Below are 17,283 nucleotides of genomic sequence, written 5' to 3' on the forward strand. Positions count from 1 at the left end.
TGATGGTGTCTCTAGGAATGATTTATAAGCACAGGTAATAAAGGTACCACTTCCATTCTGCTGTCCACCATGAAAATACAACTGAATACTAAACATTCTACCTAGTGGGGTTCTCTCTAAAGGCTATTGAAGGGGAACTTCAAATGTTAAAAAACTCTTGGTGAATTTTCCCCAGGTTCTAACAAGCTACATCAAAATAAAACTCATTTCATGGAAAAAAAGGAATCCCACAGCACTTCTTTTTAATAACTGTTCAGCTACAAAATTTTATTGGTATCTTTTTATGTTCCCTCTAGAGGATGTAATGCACAAAAGCATTGCCACGGAACATATAAAATTACAAATGAAATTTATTGTAAAAAGTAGAATGTCTTCTAGACTGGTGTCAGTATTTATTTCATTCATAAACCAAAACTGCAGTATAATATATTCATTGTCAGCAAGTTCATGTGTGTAAATTGCCATCCAATGTTATTGACTGATATAAGACAGATATTGAAAAGACAATTTAAATGTACTCTTCCAAACATAAACTGTTCCACAAAAGCACTGTAAAAACTCCTTCAAGATTTTGGGTTGTGCTTGACATTTATGGTTAACTACATAATTTGGTCGTGTCATAATCCACCGTGTTTGGCAATTTGGCATTAAACGCCTGCAGAGCAGATTGGATCCTCACCACCTCACTGGTAGACAGCTTGAGTCTATGACGAAGCAAGCAAGAGAAAAGATCTAGACGACGCTGACCAGGTGGGGAGAGTTTATTTACACGGTCTCTTATCTCTAGAAGTTGCAAAAGTGCTGAGTCCTGGGATCCCTGAGTATAGGGGTAGTCCAGCTGCAAAATCAAGTCCCGAATTGCTTCAGGGTCAAAGTGCATGCTGTAACCAAACACTTGAATGTTATTGATTTTCATATAACCCAGGTTCCGGGAAGGGTCAATGAATTCCAGAGGTTCGTAGTAAATGCTCTCATTGCCATTGGGGCCGTTTGACTTGATGCGACTCCTCAGGTAGATGTGCACTGTCTCAAAAAATGTCTTCCATTTGTTCCCCAGAGTCAGCGACCAGTTGTAACACTGCAGTGGGAGGTCCAGCTTAGTCCGCTCCCAGTCTGGAAAGCTGTTTTCATTCACAGGCATAAACCAGCTCTCTGAGTGGCTGCCTCCGAAGGGATTGACGTACACAGCCAACACTGGCTCCAGGGTGCTGTTTTTAGTTAAGCAAATCTGTAAGGAGAGGCCCAAGATCATGTGGACCAGACTTGACTTGTACTTGTTGCTCTTCAAGGTGAGGAGCATCCGCTTGCGCCAGGAGGGGTCGAACCAACTATTGAGGCGCATGTCGTTGCTGATAAAAATGGCATGGACTTCTATTCGTCTGTCCGTTTTCTGCAACAGGTATTTCATCTCGAGGTCCTGCAGGTCGGTCTCGAAGCCGATGTAGTGATCGGTGGACTCGGCGACCTCCGGCTTGCAGAGCCCCTGGCTCAGCATGTAGCCGGTGTTGCAGGTGCCGCAGCGGGTGCGGTTGTCCGGGGCGCAGGTCAGGCAGGCCGAAGCGTCGCCCACCGTGCAGGGCAGGAACGCGGTGCACACCACCTGGTCGTTCGGACACGTGCACGAGTGCGTCTCTTCCGAAAAGCTGCCCAGGAGGCCGTTCTCGTTGCAGTAGAGAAAAGACTGGATGCGAGTGAGCCAGTAGGTTGAGGTTCTAGAAACACAAAACAGCACGGCTCCGTGTAAATACAAAGACATGTTCTTTGTGTACCGCAACAAAGTTAACCTTAGCTCTGAAAGCTTTATCGTTTCTTCAGGTTATTTCCAGTTACTTAACTGAGGTAAAAGAGCTATACGGCTTATGATTGAAAACGATACATATTTATATAACATTTATATATGTTATATATATTTATACTGTATAATTGTTTCCATTCTTCACTGCACAAGATTAGATCTAGAGTAGCCCACGGGGTACCTTCCAATGATTGCATGCCATTTCACTAGGGTACTCAGAGGCTGACTGTGAACATAATTGGGTCGGTTATTGTTTTGAAATGCTATCCAGCAACAGGAAATAAAAGTGATATTATCGTAAAATATCTACAGTAGAATTACAGCATATACATGAGGACGGCTCATTCATTCACTCTTAGCTTCATAAAGCACTGATGTGGTAGGCAGCTAAATAGAAAGTAAAATAAAAATGAAAGAAAAATAAACAACTCTAAAATGTCAATCAATGTATTTAAATCCCGGGGTGTTATCAACATTGACAGAACAAGTACCCACTGAGAGGGAAAATATTATTAAAACGTGTTTGGCTTTATTCTTACAGGCTGCTTAACAATATTGTTGAAAATATCTCGTTAAAACCAACTACAAGTTGTTTTAATAAGAGTTAAGTGTGCCAGTTTGACGTGTTTGATTAGAATTATTAACATTTTTTTCTTCATGATGCAAATGTCAGATTTTGCTTTTCCCTGTTTTCCCACATTATTCAAACTCTTTTGGTGTGTTTAAAATCTCAGTAAAATAACGAAGTGAAATGTGTGGCCCTGTCATCAGATAATTCTTTGTTTTTATCATGCTGCTATCTCACACTAGCCATATGATTAGGGAGAAGTTGAAGGGCGTCTATAACCTGTCGTTCTCTCACGTGAAGAGTGGGAATAGTGATGTCTCCCACATTGCATTCTTGGGAAAAATAGGCTCAGACGGTATGCTTGTGTTTAGAATATTGCACAGTGTATCTATCTTTAATATTCTTATGCTTTTCTGGTGTTCATTATTTAGTACCTATGAGACTTTCAGCGAAATCTATTACACACGATCCTTTATACCTGTATGCTGCTGCTGTTTAAAGAATTTGTTTATGGAGACGATTGGTAAAGCACAGGTATTAATCTGTGCAAATAATCAATAAAAACAATCTATTAAGATACTCAGAACAATATTTGAGCTATTTATATTACATAGTCATTTTTGGTCCCTGCCCAGCCTCCCCTTGCTATGCAACACTTACTTTTTTTAAGTGAGTTTTTCTTTGTTTTCCCAAATAAATTAAATGACTCCTTTCTTCCCTCTGATAACACTCACTTCTTTTTTTCATGGTACCTTTTTTTTTAATTTTAAATTTTATATTACTGGTACCTACTTGTCCGTACTCTATTTCCTCTGTCAACTATAGTAACCAGCTTGCCAGAACCCTGTAGGCCTATTTATCAGTATACAGCACAGTACCAGCTAGCATGCTAGGAGATCACAGCCCGTTAATGTTTACGGAATCTTAAGTCAAATGCACAGATGAATTAAAAGACATTTTCTTCGTAAGTGTAATTCTGAGTGAAATTTAAAGCTCTAAAAAGAACATTTAATTCAATTGTAAAGACCCAGCTAGGAAGTGGAGTTACACAACATACACTTTGACATTTCCACAATTAAATATATGAAAAGCCTTTCTTTTCCACCTTTACTAAATGAAACGGTTTGCTATAGACCCAGAAGAAAAGAAGAAAAATAAATATACCAAACCCAGCCAAAGCATAAAACATTGTCCTCTTAATTATTTCTCACACTGAAAAACACTGACAGGGAAACTGAACCTATTAAATTCACTTCGAACTTTCTCTAGATAATTTAAAAACAAGTTCTCAGAAAAAAAAAAAAAAATCTCCCAGGAGTACACTCAAGAGTTGTGAATGATGTGAGGCTCTTTGGCACTTCATGAGTCAGACATCTATATATGATGCTTCTTGTTTTCTTCCCACAGAAGAAATGTGCAAAAAGCCTCCTTTTGTGGTTTATGAAATAACTTGATTTATTTCTGTATTCAGTCTAGATACATAGAAATTATTACTAATTTTTTAATTTTTTTTTTTCAACGTTTATTTATTTTTGGGACAGAGAGACAGAGCATGAACGGGGGAGGGGCAGAGAGAGAGGGAGACACAGAATCGGAAACAGGCTCCAGGCTCTGAGCCATCAGCCCAGAGCCCGACGCGGGGCTCGAACTCACGGACCGCGAGATCGTGACCTGGCTGAAGTCGGACGCTTAACCGACTGCGCCACCCAGGCGCCCCTACTAATTTTTAATATGTAGTTACTGATACATATATTTCATCAATTTTCTCTTTCACGGGCCATTAACGTCTCGCCCTATTGACTTCTATCTCTTTCTTCTCTCCCTTTTCCTTCCTCCCTCCCTCCTGTCTGTCTCTCTCTCCTTCCTTCCTTCTTTCCTTCCCTTCATCCTTCCTTTCTCTCTCTCTCTGTCTTCTGTAACTCTACTTTTGTCCTTCTAATATAAAGAATATAAAATATATATCCTATCTGGATTGGAAATTATATTTTCCTCCCTGAAACCAAAGCATAAATTCCCTTAGCCAATTCATCTTTCACTGTAAGCTCTAATCATGTTTCCAAATCATAAGGACAAACAAACAAACAAAAAACGAAATAAATGGACCTTAAGGCTAAAGACAGAGCTCACAAAACTAGGGCACTGTAGAAAGAAGCATTTGGACACTTTAGAAAAGCAATGGCTTTTTCAGCTTTCAATCTCCTCCAATCCTTTTCACATCCCCACAGATGCATTACTGAAGGAATGTGTTTCAGCTTTGCGGGTTTCAGCTTGTCATGTATGAATATTGATAACTTGGCACGCTGTCAAAGCTCCCGTACCCTGGGATGGAAGAGTTAGCATGTGGATTTTCTTCTTTTTTGCTTGTCCTTTCTCCCCTACTACCTACCTTTTGACTATTTTACGTTATTTCACAAGTAGGGAATAGATTTTTAAAGGAAAAAATAATCCTGGCAAAATCTAGGCTAAACAAGGAGCCAAAAATAAAGAGAGAAACCTACCCTGGATTTTTCACTTACCCAAAAAACCACATAGCTTTATTTTTCCCAGCAAAGTAAAATTTAACTGCTTTTTCTTTACTTTAAACAATTTTAAATTGGAATATAAATATAAATTTATAACATAAATTTATATTTAATATATATTTAATATAAATACAAATTTTAAATTTATTTTAAGTGAGTTTAATGGTTAAATAAATTTATAAATTAATGTAATTAATGTAAAATAAATAAAAATGAAAAGTAGGCTGTATCGAGTATTTTTTTAAACACTGTTTAAAAAATACCTAAATGTTTAAGCAAAAGAGTACCAATTTTTTTTTTTAAGTCTGGTATATAGCTTTTGTTCACACAAGCTATCTGGTGTCACTAGGGTTAAGGATAGAGGTTGCAATGTCAGAAGATGGGCTACTGGCAGGCAGGTCTTTTGCTACTCTTTGTCAAGCATGTGGTGTTGTGTATGACATCTACTTAATTGCACTTCAATAAACAGTTACTAATACAGGAAGTAAGAAAGGAAAGGAGAAAGGAGGAAGTAGAGTAAGGAGGGAGGGAAAGACAAATTAAAGTGAAAGAACTATGGATTATGGAAGAACAGAAGACAGAAATAGTAGAAGACAGCATTGGGGCACCTGGGTAGCTCAGTCAGTTAAGTCTCTTACTCTTGATTTCAGCTCAGGTCATGATCCCGGGGTCGTGAGATTGAGCCCCATATAGGGCTCTGCACTGAGTGTGGAGCCTTCTTAAGATTCTGTCTCTGCTTCTCTCTCTGCCCCTCAACCCCACTCCCTTGTTCTCTTAAAAAAAAAAAAAAATGAAAGACAACATTTTAAAAAGCCATTGACATGTAATAACTACTATGATATATAGCATTTCAGGAAGGGGAGGAACTCCTTATCTATCAGGAACACAGTTTGCATTTTGAAAATAATTTCTACAAAGCTTTTATGGGATAGTATTAAAAAGAGAAAACTGCCTTCCAAAATTAAGTGAAAATGTAAAATTTAAGTTAAAAGCCTATAGCATGTTTATATTTGAGGAATCCCATGGCATCCTAATTTGAGAACTTTAGACAGCCGTTTAACCAGTTTTCCCTGTTTGACATGTGATGTTCCCTGTGTATTTAAGATCTGCTCTTGTCCACAGGATACATGTTATCTGAGACTGGAAGATGGATACCTCATTCTGGGGCCAGAGTTTACCTGGTGACCTGGGACGGGTCTTAATCTTAAGCAGAAGCTCAAAAAAACACTGGTTCAAAGTTTGGTTCTGTGTGACCCTGGGGACTGCAGATAACTGTCTGAACCTTCATGCTTTAATGTGTGACTGCACTTGCCAGCCTTTGACCAGGGTGAAATGATGTAACATATATACCCCATCATCACTGTGTCACACACAGTAGCTGCTCATAATAAAACAGTATGAATGAAATGCTTATATCTTTTGAATGATAGTAAGTGTGATTGATGAAACAGATTCCTGGGCCTCACTCCAGAGATACTATAAGAATTTCTAGGAACAGGGCCCGGGAATATGCGATCCCAGAGGACATTATGTACACGTAGGCTGTAAGAAAATTAACAACCCAAATATCTACAAGGTGCTCTTTAAAAAGAAGCTAGCCATCAGCATGTAAGAATATGTCCAAAGGGGGCACCTGGGTGGCACAGTCAGTTGAGCGTCCAACTTCGACTCGGGTCATGATCTTGTGGTTCGTGAGTTCAAGTCCCACATTGGGCTCACTGCTGTCAGCCTGTAGGTGCAGAGCTTGCTTTGGATGCTCTGGTCCCTCTCTCTGCCCCTTCCTCACTTGCGCTCTCCCCAAAAGAGGTAAGTATTAACAAACTGTGTCCAAAAAGGTCGAGAAAAGTTAAGATTTCTGTGGAGAAGAGTCACCAGCAAATGACTTTGAAATTACATGTATGTGGGGCTGGTGGCCACCATATACACTAAAACTTGTAAACCCTACACTAGAAAAATTTGCCATGTGCATTCACTGAAGACAAGGCAAATACTAAATCCTGCCTTAATAAATGAATTCTACTATGTTACAGTAATATTAATTATTTAGTGAATATCTCCCATGTCATGGGCCAGCTACTTTGTATTCATTATTGAAAATTCTTCACAGTTGCTTCTAAAGGTTAACCTCATTTTAATATTTAAAAAATACTGAGGTTCGTAGTTTCAATGACTTTCTCCATTACACAGCTATTAACTATTACAATGAAGACAAACTCAGAGAAGCAAATTCAAATATTATTTTTTAAATGTTGTTGAAAGTGTTCCATGAGATAGCAAGAAAAAGTGCTTAACAAATGACTTTACAGAAAGTATCTATGTTTTGCTATAGGCAGACAGCATCAAAAATAAAATAACTTTTAATTATGATATAAAGTTTAGGTTTTTGAGTCACACAACACTATATTGGCTTCAATCGCTTCTGGGGAGCCAACTATCAACTTTGAACCTTGTTTCACTTACCTCATATGTAAATTGGGAATAAAATATAGGTAGTTGTAAAAATTAAAGCACAATTTCAAAAGTACTTAAGAGTGCCTATGTACAGAATAAATGGAAAATAAATGTAAATGCTTAGTCCTATTATCGCTGTTATTACTAGTGTTATCTTTTAAAGAAATGTCGCTGTATGCAGTTCCTTTAATACAAATCCTTTTTTCCTCCAGAAAACTGAAGATTTTATTTCTTCTATGACAATTCATGCATCACATGCATATTACACTGTATGTCTGTGTTTCACCTTTATCAAAATAGACCTAGTTATTGATAACACAATTAAGACTGTATTTAAAAGTACATGTACAGCCTCTTTGTGACAGTTTTGAAACTCTAAACCATGTGTAAAGGCAATATTGCTCAAGTTCAGGACATATATTCTGATGTATAATGGTTTGCACTGAGGTATTAGAACATATGTTGATACAAAAACAATTACCTCCTCTCATGGTTAAATCCTCTCTGAGCACTAATAATCTTATTTCAAAGGTCTCTTATTTCAACCTTCTAATCTTTTATTGCTCTCCAAATCTGTGCAATGTGGATCCAAATCTTAAAACCTAAACAATATAATTTCAGCATCTTTTTGAAGTTCAATATCAGTTTTTTGCATAGAGAATTTTGTTTTAGCCTTCATAGATTTGTGTTTCTCAGACTCTAATACCTTAAACTAAATATGAATTTGGTATTAAGCACCCACAGCTATTTAAACAATCATAAGCTGATTATTAGCTCAGTCACAGGCAGGTAATAACCAAATAATATTCTGTCACTCGCCGTCTTCCATTTCTGTTGTTCTGGCCATCTCAGCCTTGGCAATGGGGTCTGGGGCTCATGTTGACGCCTCCTCCAATACATAATAGTAGTTTCACTCTTGGAAACAAGTTTACGCCCCAAGAAAAAGAATGTCATTATAAAAAAGTCCCCAAGGAAGCATCTATATACTACGTGGGTATATCGATATATATCTAGAGACCTATGGACACATATATACACACATTTTAATTTATTAATGTAAACTGTAGTATCTACTAATAATTTGGCTTGCAGAAGGACAACGAAGAAGTGAGTGGGACAGTTGTAGGTTTTTGCTGTATTCTAAAGAAATTATTAGCTGATAAGTAACATTCATTGAGGATTTATCAGAAATACAGTACGTTAACAGGCGTTATTTATTTACTCCTCATGATTCTCAATACTCACAGTAAGGATGCTTACTGCCCCAATTTGTAGATAAGGGCATGCCTTTTAAAGCTTAAATAACTTAAACCTGCCCCAAGTCCAACAGCCAGTAAGTGATAGAACTGAAAACACATCCCTGGTCTTTATTACTCCCAGTGATTTTGTTTTTGATATGACATCAAAAGCACAAGCAACAAAAGCAAAAATTAATGCATGGGACAACATCAAACTAAAAGGTTTCAGTCCGACTAATTTGTAATTCATTTGGTTGAATGGTGTACAGAGACCAATCTGCTTACTTCTTAGAGAGCGACTGAAACACTTTGTCCCCAAAGATGCTGCATTTGATACTATAGTTCAAAAAACATCAATAAATATGTTTTTCTTTTACTTGTGACATAAAATATGAAAAGAAACAGGTCAACATTCAGGGTGTGAAATGTGAAGCACATGAAAACGAACACAATTACGTTATTATAAATAAAGAGAAGATATTACCAAAAGAACCCCGATATTTTCCTCATTAGGGTTCACATTTCATTTTCTTCCAAAGATTACCAAAAATTGGAATACCTCACTCATTAAATCACATTAGATACTAAGTTAAAAAGATTTAAAAAGTGCGGCTCCTGGGTGGCTGAGTCGGTTGAGCATCTGACTTTGGCTCAGGTCGCGATTTCAAGGTCTGTGAGTTCAAGCCCGGCATCAGGCTCTGTGCTGACAGCCCAGAGCCTGGAGCCTGTTTCAGATTCTGTGTATTCCTCTCTCTCTGCCCCTCCCCCACTCATGTTCTGTCTTTCTGTCAAAAATAAATAAACATAAATTTTTTTAAAAAAAGGTTTAAAAAGTATTTATTATGTGCAAGTTCAGCTATTAAAAGTGGTTAGTGTAAGTGATGAACATTGACACAAATGCAATTATTTCACAAAGATGGGGAAATCTAGCTTCTCCCAAGTGCACCCAAGACGTCCTGGTTTTCATCCATTATAATGTCCTTTACACTAAGTCATTATTACCAAATAATTTATGTCTGCCATTATACTACACATTCTGTGAAGAAAAATATATATTTGCTTACTTCACCATAACATGCTAAATCAATTTATGATGTCTATGCTTAAATTCCCCCATTAAAACCTTCTAAACCTTTATTGGTCTTAAAATTGTGCATTATGGATCTAAATTTGAAAATCTAAATAATATAATTTAGGAATTTAAAATAAAATACTTATAAAGAGACCACTCCATTTCATACTTCACAGATGTGTTCATCTCTGATCCTAATACTTCAAATTTAATATAAATTTTACATGAGTGAATAAATTAGTGAACAAGAGAGTAAGTTGAAAGATCAAATTTAATACTAAATTGGAAATGTCCATTGTACTTTTTTGTTAATATTTCATATGTTTTCTTGATATCCAGTAAGTGATGAACCTTTAAAAAAGTCTTATTTTTATTATATCTAGTTTTTAAATATTTATTTTTTAAAGTTTATTTATTTTGAGAGAGAGAGACAGAGAGAGAGAGAGAGAGAGAGAGAGAGAGAGAGAGAGAGAGCATGAGCAGGGGAGAGGTAAAGAGAAAGGGAGATAATACCAAGAAGGCTCTACACCCAGTGGAGTCCCATCGGGGGCTCAATCCCACACCGTGAGTTCATGATCTGAGCTGATATCAAGAGTTGAACGCTTAACTGACTGAGCCACCCAGGCACCATAATATCTTTTTTTTTTTTTTTAAGTATGGTTCATGACCAATTTCTTACCAACTTAGAGAACATCAATAAAATGTTCTCTACTAACTCTACCATTTAAATGATTTAAAAGATTTTAACATTTTTTTTCTAAAACTAATAGCATACTATTTACATTTAAGGCATATTTTTCAATTAAGTAAAAAAATATAATTTTCCCAAATCTGGTGTCCATCTATTCTTATACCCATGAACACAATTATGACATGAACTGTCTATGATATACCTGTGTTTGTCTGGGGAGCATCCTTCCAAGTAGAATGTCTCTGAACTTACCATTTTCTTCTCTCTAAATACAACAATCACTCTTATCTGCAATGGTGGATATCAGCTTAACCCTTTGTGCCCCAAGTAAAGCAAGAATCTGGTTTTTAGAAGCCCTGCACCTGCTCTTTTGGTCATTTTATTACATTTGTGTACTAGCAAACTACCCTTAAAATTGATCCATTTTTAATTGCATGACACCCCAATTTTTTTCATATATACTATGTGTTTTGCCTAATTTTGAATCCCTTTACGAACTGACAACACTTAACTTTCATTGTTCAGTTCAATATATCCTCCATTTAGGCTGCTCCTGTTTCCTTCCCTAAATATATGATTCGCGACTTCAACTACATTGAATTTTCTTGTTTTAGAATTGAATGTCCTTTCTCCTCTGCTTAACCAGCTCAAGATGCAAATTGGACCATTTTTACTCTAAACAGTCTCTTTTGGACAATCTAATTAACTACAACTTAATTCTTTGAACAAATGTATCAGTTATCTATATTACTGTATTTGTAATTAAACCATGTATAAACATATATTGTGGTTTAATAGATTCTTGTATCATTTCAACTGAAGTATACTATTTATGATAATATCTGTAATTTTCTACATGTCAGTTTTCTCTTTTTTTATTTTTAATGTTTATTTCTTTTTGAGAGAGTAAGTGGGAAAGGGAGAGAGAGAGAGGGAGACACAGAATCTGAAGCAGACTCCAGGCTCTGAGCTGTCGGCACAGAGGCCAATGTGGGGCTCTAGTCCACCAACCATGAGATCACGACATGAGCTGAAGTCAGACGCCTAACTGACTGAGCCACCCAGGCACCCCTACATGTTAGTTTTCTTAATTGGAATATAAGCTCCTCAGAAAAAAGAAAATGCATATTCATTGGAATTCCAGAGACCAATAAAATGCCTTCCTGACCCTCCCAAACCAAACTGCTAAATCAAAATTGAATTATGGACTTAAGTCTGTGGAAAAACTCCTCAACACAAAATGGCAAGTAATTCCGGCAATAATTATTTTTAATGCATTTATGATATGGAAAGTAAGATGCAGTAAACTTCAGAGGCTGAAACTGAAATAAAGAACAATATGAAGGAAGATGTACATTTGCCTGATCTGTATCAAAGACAAAGTCTGGTACACTTGAAAGGCAAGAAGTTGAATTAGGGATCCACTATGTTTGGAAAGACAGACACTGTGGATTTAGAGTCAGATTAAAAAACAACAAAAGCAATAGCAATAAACATCTAGTGAAGGAAGAGAGACAAATGAGTGCTTGCCCTCACCTTATTGTTAATAGAAGGGAAAAATGTATAATCTCTACATTCAAAACCACAAAATAATTATTTTTTTATTTTTTAAATTTTATTTATTGTTATTATTATTACTATCATTATTTATTTTAGAGAGAGAGTGAGCAGGGGACAGGGCCTGGAGGAGAGAGAGAATCTTAAACAGGCACCATGTTCAGTGCAGAGGCCAGCATGGGCCTCTCTCCCAAGACCGTGGGATCATCGCCTGAGCCGAAATCAAGAGTCTGTTGCTCAACTGACTGAGCCACCCAGGTGTCCCCTCGTACATGTATTTTCAGCTCTTTGTTTCCACTTGGCAAGAACTTAACCCTGATTATCTCGATAATAAAGGACAAGAAACTGGCAAAATCATGTTTTTATGCACCACATGAAGAAATTTGAAAATCTGAAAGCACTATAGTTATAATTTATAAGACATCAGTATTACATATATTATTTATGCTTCTCAAATTAATGAACAACTGTGAGTAGTATAAGAATGACGTTGATTCTATAATGTGAATACCAGTGCTGTACTCAAACTACAAAGCTGAAAAGGTTTCATTGAATTTATGGCAATTATAAATGTGATATTGCAGAGGATTATTTTCAGACTGCTAATTTAATTATTAATCTGTACTATGGAGACAAGATAGATATGAAGTAATTTTGAAAAAAAAAAAAAAAAAGATTATCTCCTAACTCAGAAATTGGAACAAAAGAATGTAACTTCAGACTAAGTAATTGCATTTGCATATGTTTAATACTATTTATCTAAATAAAGAGGATGGAAACACGAGGACAAAGAAAGCTGGGGATTCAGTATAGTGATATTTAGCAATGTTTATCTAGCATTATCTGAGCATGAGGTTGCCCTGACAGAACAGTGAGTGGACTCAGACCTCTTGGTAAATTAGCATTTGGACCTTAATGTATCTAGATATCAAAATGTAATGCCGTTAGGAAAGAAAGTCAATCAACTAAATCACTTGCTCTTATTCCATGATCACTAAGAACTTTTATGATAATAATTTGGATTCCCATGTAAGTTTCTTAAAGGAACAAATCTGACTGACCAAATTATAGAAGATTTATAAGTTATATAACAGCTAGGACAGCAAATAACAATGTAGTCTTCTGGATTGTATGTTATTCTTTAAGAATTTTGTTGACTGGACTATGATCCCCAAACTGGTCATCTTCAAGGTGTTAATGTAAATGGCGATTCTGGAGCTTTATGGTTGTCAGAAAGTAGACCATTGGGGGAGGGTGTGGGAAACACCAAAAAAAATCGCCTTCCAGAGTTCTGTTATCCATCAAAACTGTCTCAGAGTCACATGCTCAGGGTCGTGGCTTTATATGAACATTGCCTCCTGTTGGAGATAAAATACTATACTCTGAACCATAGATATAGTTAATGATTATACCACAATCTCAGAAAAAAATGGGTGCTTATGCCCCCAAAATGTCACCTTTTATAGGAATAAGGAAATATTGTGGTTTGTGTGTGAATGTGTTAAATGTTGCAAAATTTATACAATGATGTAGGGAATAACTATTTTAAAAAGTTGGCTTACTTAGCTTGCTAATATAACAATAACCTGTGGCCCTATTTCACATAATTTGGTTCATCAGAAAGAAAAGTATGCAGGTATTACAATGGACCAAATGTGTATATGCACTCAAATTTTATATGTTGAAACCCATTTCTCAATGGATAGTATTAGGAGTTAGGAACTTTGGGAGGTAATTTGATAATGAGGATGCAGCCATCATCCATGGAATTAATGCCCTTAGAAAAGGGATCCTAAACAGCTGTCTCACCTTGTTTCCATCATGTGAGGACACAGTGAGGAGATGGCCATCTATGAAGGAGGAAGTGACCCCACACTAGACACCAAGTCTTTCAGTGCCTTGATCTTGGTCTTCTAGCCTCCAGAACTGTTTGAAATAAAAGTTCATTGTTCGAGTCACCTAGTCTATGGTAATTTTGTTATAGCAGCCCAAATTGACTAAGACAGGTATTGTCTCCTAATTTTTCTGCCAACTTAATATCACATTTAAGTCTGTGGAAAAGAAACGTGGAGCAAATGACTGTTTAGAAAACAGAAGCAACTCAGTAAGTCTAGCCTTCCCCGGCCTCATTATTTTCCAAATGAGACTACAGAAAATGATGAATTACCTCAAATGACCATTCCACATCTATTCAGAAAACAAATAGTAGAGCAATCACTTTAATCCTTGGGTTCTCAAGCAGACTTACATTATGTAGAACATCGCTTTTTTCCTCAGCGCACAAGACGTTCCATTAACCAAAATATCATCTGATAGGGAAAAAAATGAGTCACTCTGGAGGATATCAGCAGTGACACAAATCAAATGGGTATTCAAAATGTATGGTTCTCTTACTTGCAGGGTAAACCACAACAATACAAATGGGAGCTTCTTATCAATTGGCAGAAAGATAGAGAGAAACTTATGTCACTTCAAGAGCTTAATCTGTTCTGTTGGCAGGGGGAAAAATCCACAAGTTTATTCCTTAGTGCTGCAGGTTTAGCCTTAATTTAATTTTTGAACCATAAATCCATGTTGAAATTATTTGGAAATTAGTTATTATTATTGTTTTGCTTACAAAATGGTTTTAAATTACCTTAGTTTTTGTTTTCTTTATTACCATTGTCATTTATTATCTTTTAGTAGTAACAAATTTATTTAGTAAATAAATAAATTTAATCTTCCAAACCATCCTTTGGAAAATAAAAGGAAAAAGACATTATAATGCAAATACCTGCTGAAACCATGATGTAAAACAATCAGATAATTAATTCTTTTTGTGTGGTTATATATGAGACATAGAATAAGTACCTATTCTAATGCAAATAGTATGACCTTATAAAATCATATGTAATTTGCAAGCCAAGGGTTAACAAAGGCCATTCCAGAGCTAGTTGGTCAGATCTACAGAAAGCTTATATACTAGAGGTCAAAACCACATTCTCTTCAGGCCTCAGAGCCACCACCATAATCACACATCCTCATGTGCACGATTAAGTAATAATCACAAATACATAAAGAGCACTTACTATATGCCAAGGACTGTTTAAGCATTTTACATATAGACATTAACATTTAGCCCTTGCAACAAGTCTATGAAGTGAGTACTATCATTTTCCACAAGGAGCCTCTTAAGCAACAGCACAGATTGTCTATAAAAATGAGCAAGCCTCCACGCTCTTCACCACTCCGTTATTTTATCTATGATGTTATGGACCCGATAAAAGGCATATGTGAAAAAATGTCCAGAAAGTATATTTTTCTAGATAATTATTATTTCAGTCTACCTCCTCAGGTGACAATTGTCTGAAGTGTTTGGACAGTTCACACAAGCTTCGGACAAAATGTGAGCCACTAAACTGTTTCTGGATTAACAAACAGAAAGTGAGATGAAAACATAGTTCACACTGACATCTTAGTATCATCATAGTATTTATAATAATCTTAAAACCATTATTTTATAGATTATGTTAAAGCCATGTGACAGTGAAAAGGAGTCATGTTGTACAAAAGAGATTTTTTTTAAGTTGAAGTTTTTTTGTATTTCTTTTAACTTTATTTATTGTGTTTGTGTGTGTGTGTGTGTGTGTGTGTGTTTCCTTTTTTTCAAGTTCATTTATTTTGAGAGAGACAGTTCCAGTGATGGAGGGACAGAGAGAGAGAGGGAGAAAGAGAGAATCCCATGTAGGCTCTACAGAGCCTGATGCAGGGCTCGAACTCCCAAATCACGACATCATGACCTGAACCAAAGTCAGGCACTTAACCAACTCAGCCATCCAGGTACCCCATATATGAAGGATATTCTGAAGTAATTTGGATCAGTGTGTCTCAGAGCTATTCTATCACTAAATTGGAAAAAGGGTAGGTCCTACCTCAGCTTCTGTTTGGAACAATAATAAATAGACTTTTAGGTCATATGTATCTTCCATGAAAGAGAAACAACACCTACGTGGATCCAGGACTAAAACCAACTTGTCTTTGATTCTGGAAGTTAAATTGTTATTATTTAAACATTTTTAGTCATGTTTCCTTATTCTTCTACCATAGGATAAGCCTATTGGAGAATAATCATGAACTGTTTTCATGGAATGTTTCACCTAGGGAAGGGGATTAGTTTTATCATAATCACATCCTTATCTAAACATAGTGGTTTATTCAAGATTTCTTCCCATTCTGAATTTTTTTTTAAGGGAGGTGGTTTATTTATTTATCTTGAGAGACAGAGAGAGAGAGAGAGAGAGAGAGAGCGCACAAGCACAAGCACAAGTGGGAAAGGTCAGAGAGAGAGAGGGAGAAAACCCCAAGCAGACTCAGAGCTGTCAGCACAGAGCCCCACATAGGGCTTGAATTCACAAACTGTGAGATCATGACCTGAGCAGAAACCAAAAGTCGGACACTTCAAGGACTCAGCTACCTAGGCGTGCCTATTCTGTTTTCACTTATGAAGTTATCTTAATATATATCAGATGTTACAGCATCTGGTTGTGTAAGAGGCAAAGTCAAGCTGTATATTTATATATATACACTATATAAATTAAGAATGGATATTTTATTTGTTGTTAATTGCCTATGCAATATCCCATGGGTCCCTTATTTCTACAAACAGAAGCTTGATTTTGTTCAGTGTGCCAAAAATGACCCACTTTCTCAGTTTTCCTTGAGGTTAGCACTGGGCCCATGCCACAGTTCTGATACAAACAGAACTCTGTGGTGGAAGAGCCTGAGGTAGCTTCTATTTTCTGAAAGAAGTCAATAGCCATGGCTCACCACACCTGTTCTTGCTACTGATCCTGAAAATGATTCTGATGTCTAAAGCAACAAGAACCGTCCCATGGTTTGAAGACAACAGACATGCAAGAAAAGTTGCAGGGAAGACAGAAATAAAAACCAAACAAACAAAAGCATGGAAACTGGTCCCATAATCAAGAACCATCAACAACAGCAACATCTACAACATCGAGTTGCAGAACCATTGCCAATAGTGATTTTCTACAGAATTCCTGTTACTGGAAAAAAAAGGAAAAATCTTTCCTCTTAGGGTTCAATTCACCAAGTTTTGTGTTACTTGTAGCAGCATATTGATTACTAGTAACAAGATGAAAAGTTTCAGAGAAGCATGTAAACTTTGAAATAAAATAATTCCTTGATCTTGTTCCTGGAAAAAGAAAGAAAGAAAGAAAGAAAGAAAAGGAAAGGAAAAGAGAAGAAAAAAGAAAAGAAAAGAAAAAAGAAACCAGTTGGACTTAGGGATGGAGGGATATCTTAGGGTGGAGCAACTTTAAGTAATTTGTGTACTAACTATAACAAAGTTTTAGAAGGAAATTCAACAAAAAGTGACTAATTTTAGCAA

The 17,283-nt window shown here is 36.4% G+C and overlaps 1 protein-coding gene across 3 annotated transcripts in view; it reads right to left on the reverse strand.

The window, feature by feature from the left end:
* Nucleotides 1-332: 332 nt before the first annotated feature.
* Nucleotides 333-17,283, reverse strand: part of BRINP3 (BMP/retinoic acid inducible neural specific 3) — a 413,695-nt gene continuing 396,744 nt past the window's right edge. For all 3 annotated transcript variants that reach the window (XM_045455783.1, XM_045455784.1, XM_045455785.1), the window contains exon 8: nucleotides 333-1,712. In XM_045455783.1, coding sequence (XP_045311739.1) covers nucleotides 596-1,712 — 1,117 coding nt within the window. In that variant the 3' untranslated portion in view covers nucleotides 333-595. The remainder of the gene's footprint in view (nucleotides 1,713-17,283) is intronic.

Source organism: Leopardus geoffroyi, chromosome C3 (genome assembly GCF_018350155.1).
Source record: "Leopardus geoffroyi isolate Oge1 chromosome C3, O.geoffroyi_Oge1_pat1.0, whole genome shotgun sequence".
In the NCBI taxonomy this organism is placed as follows: domain Eukaryota; kingdom Metazoa; phylum Chordata; class Mammalia; order Carnivora; family Felidae; genus Leopardus; species Leopardus geoffroyi.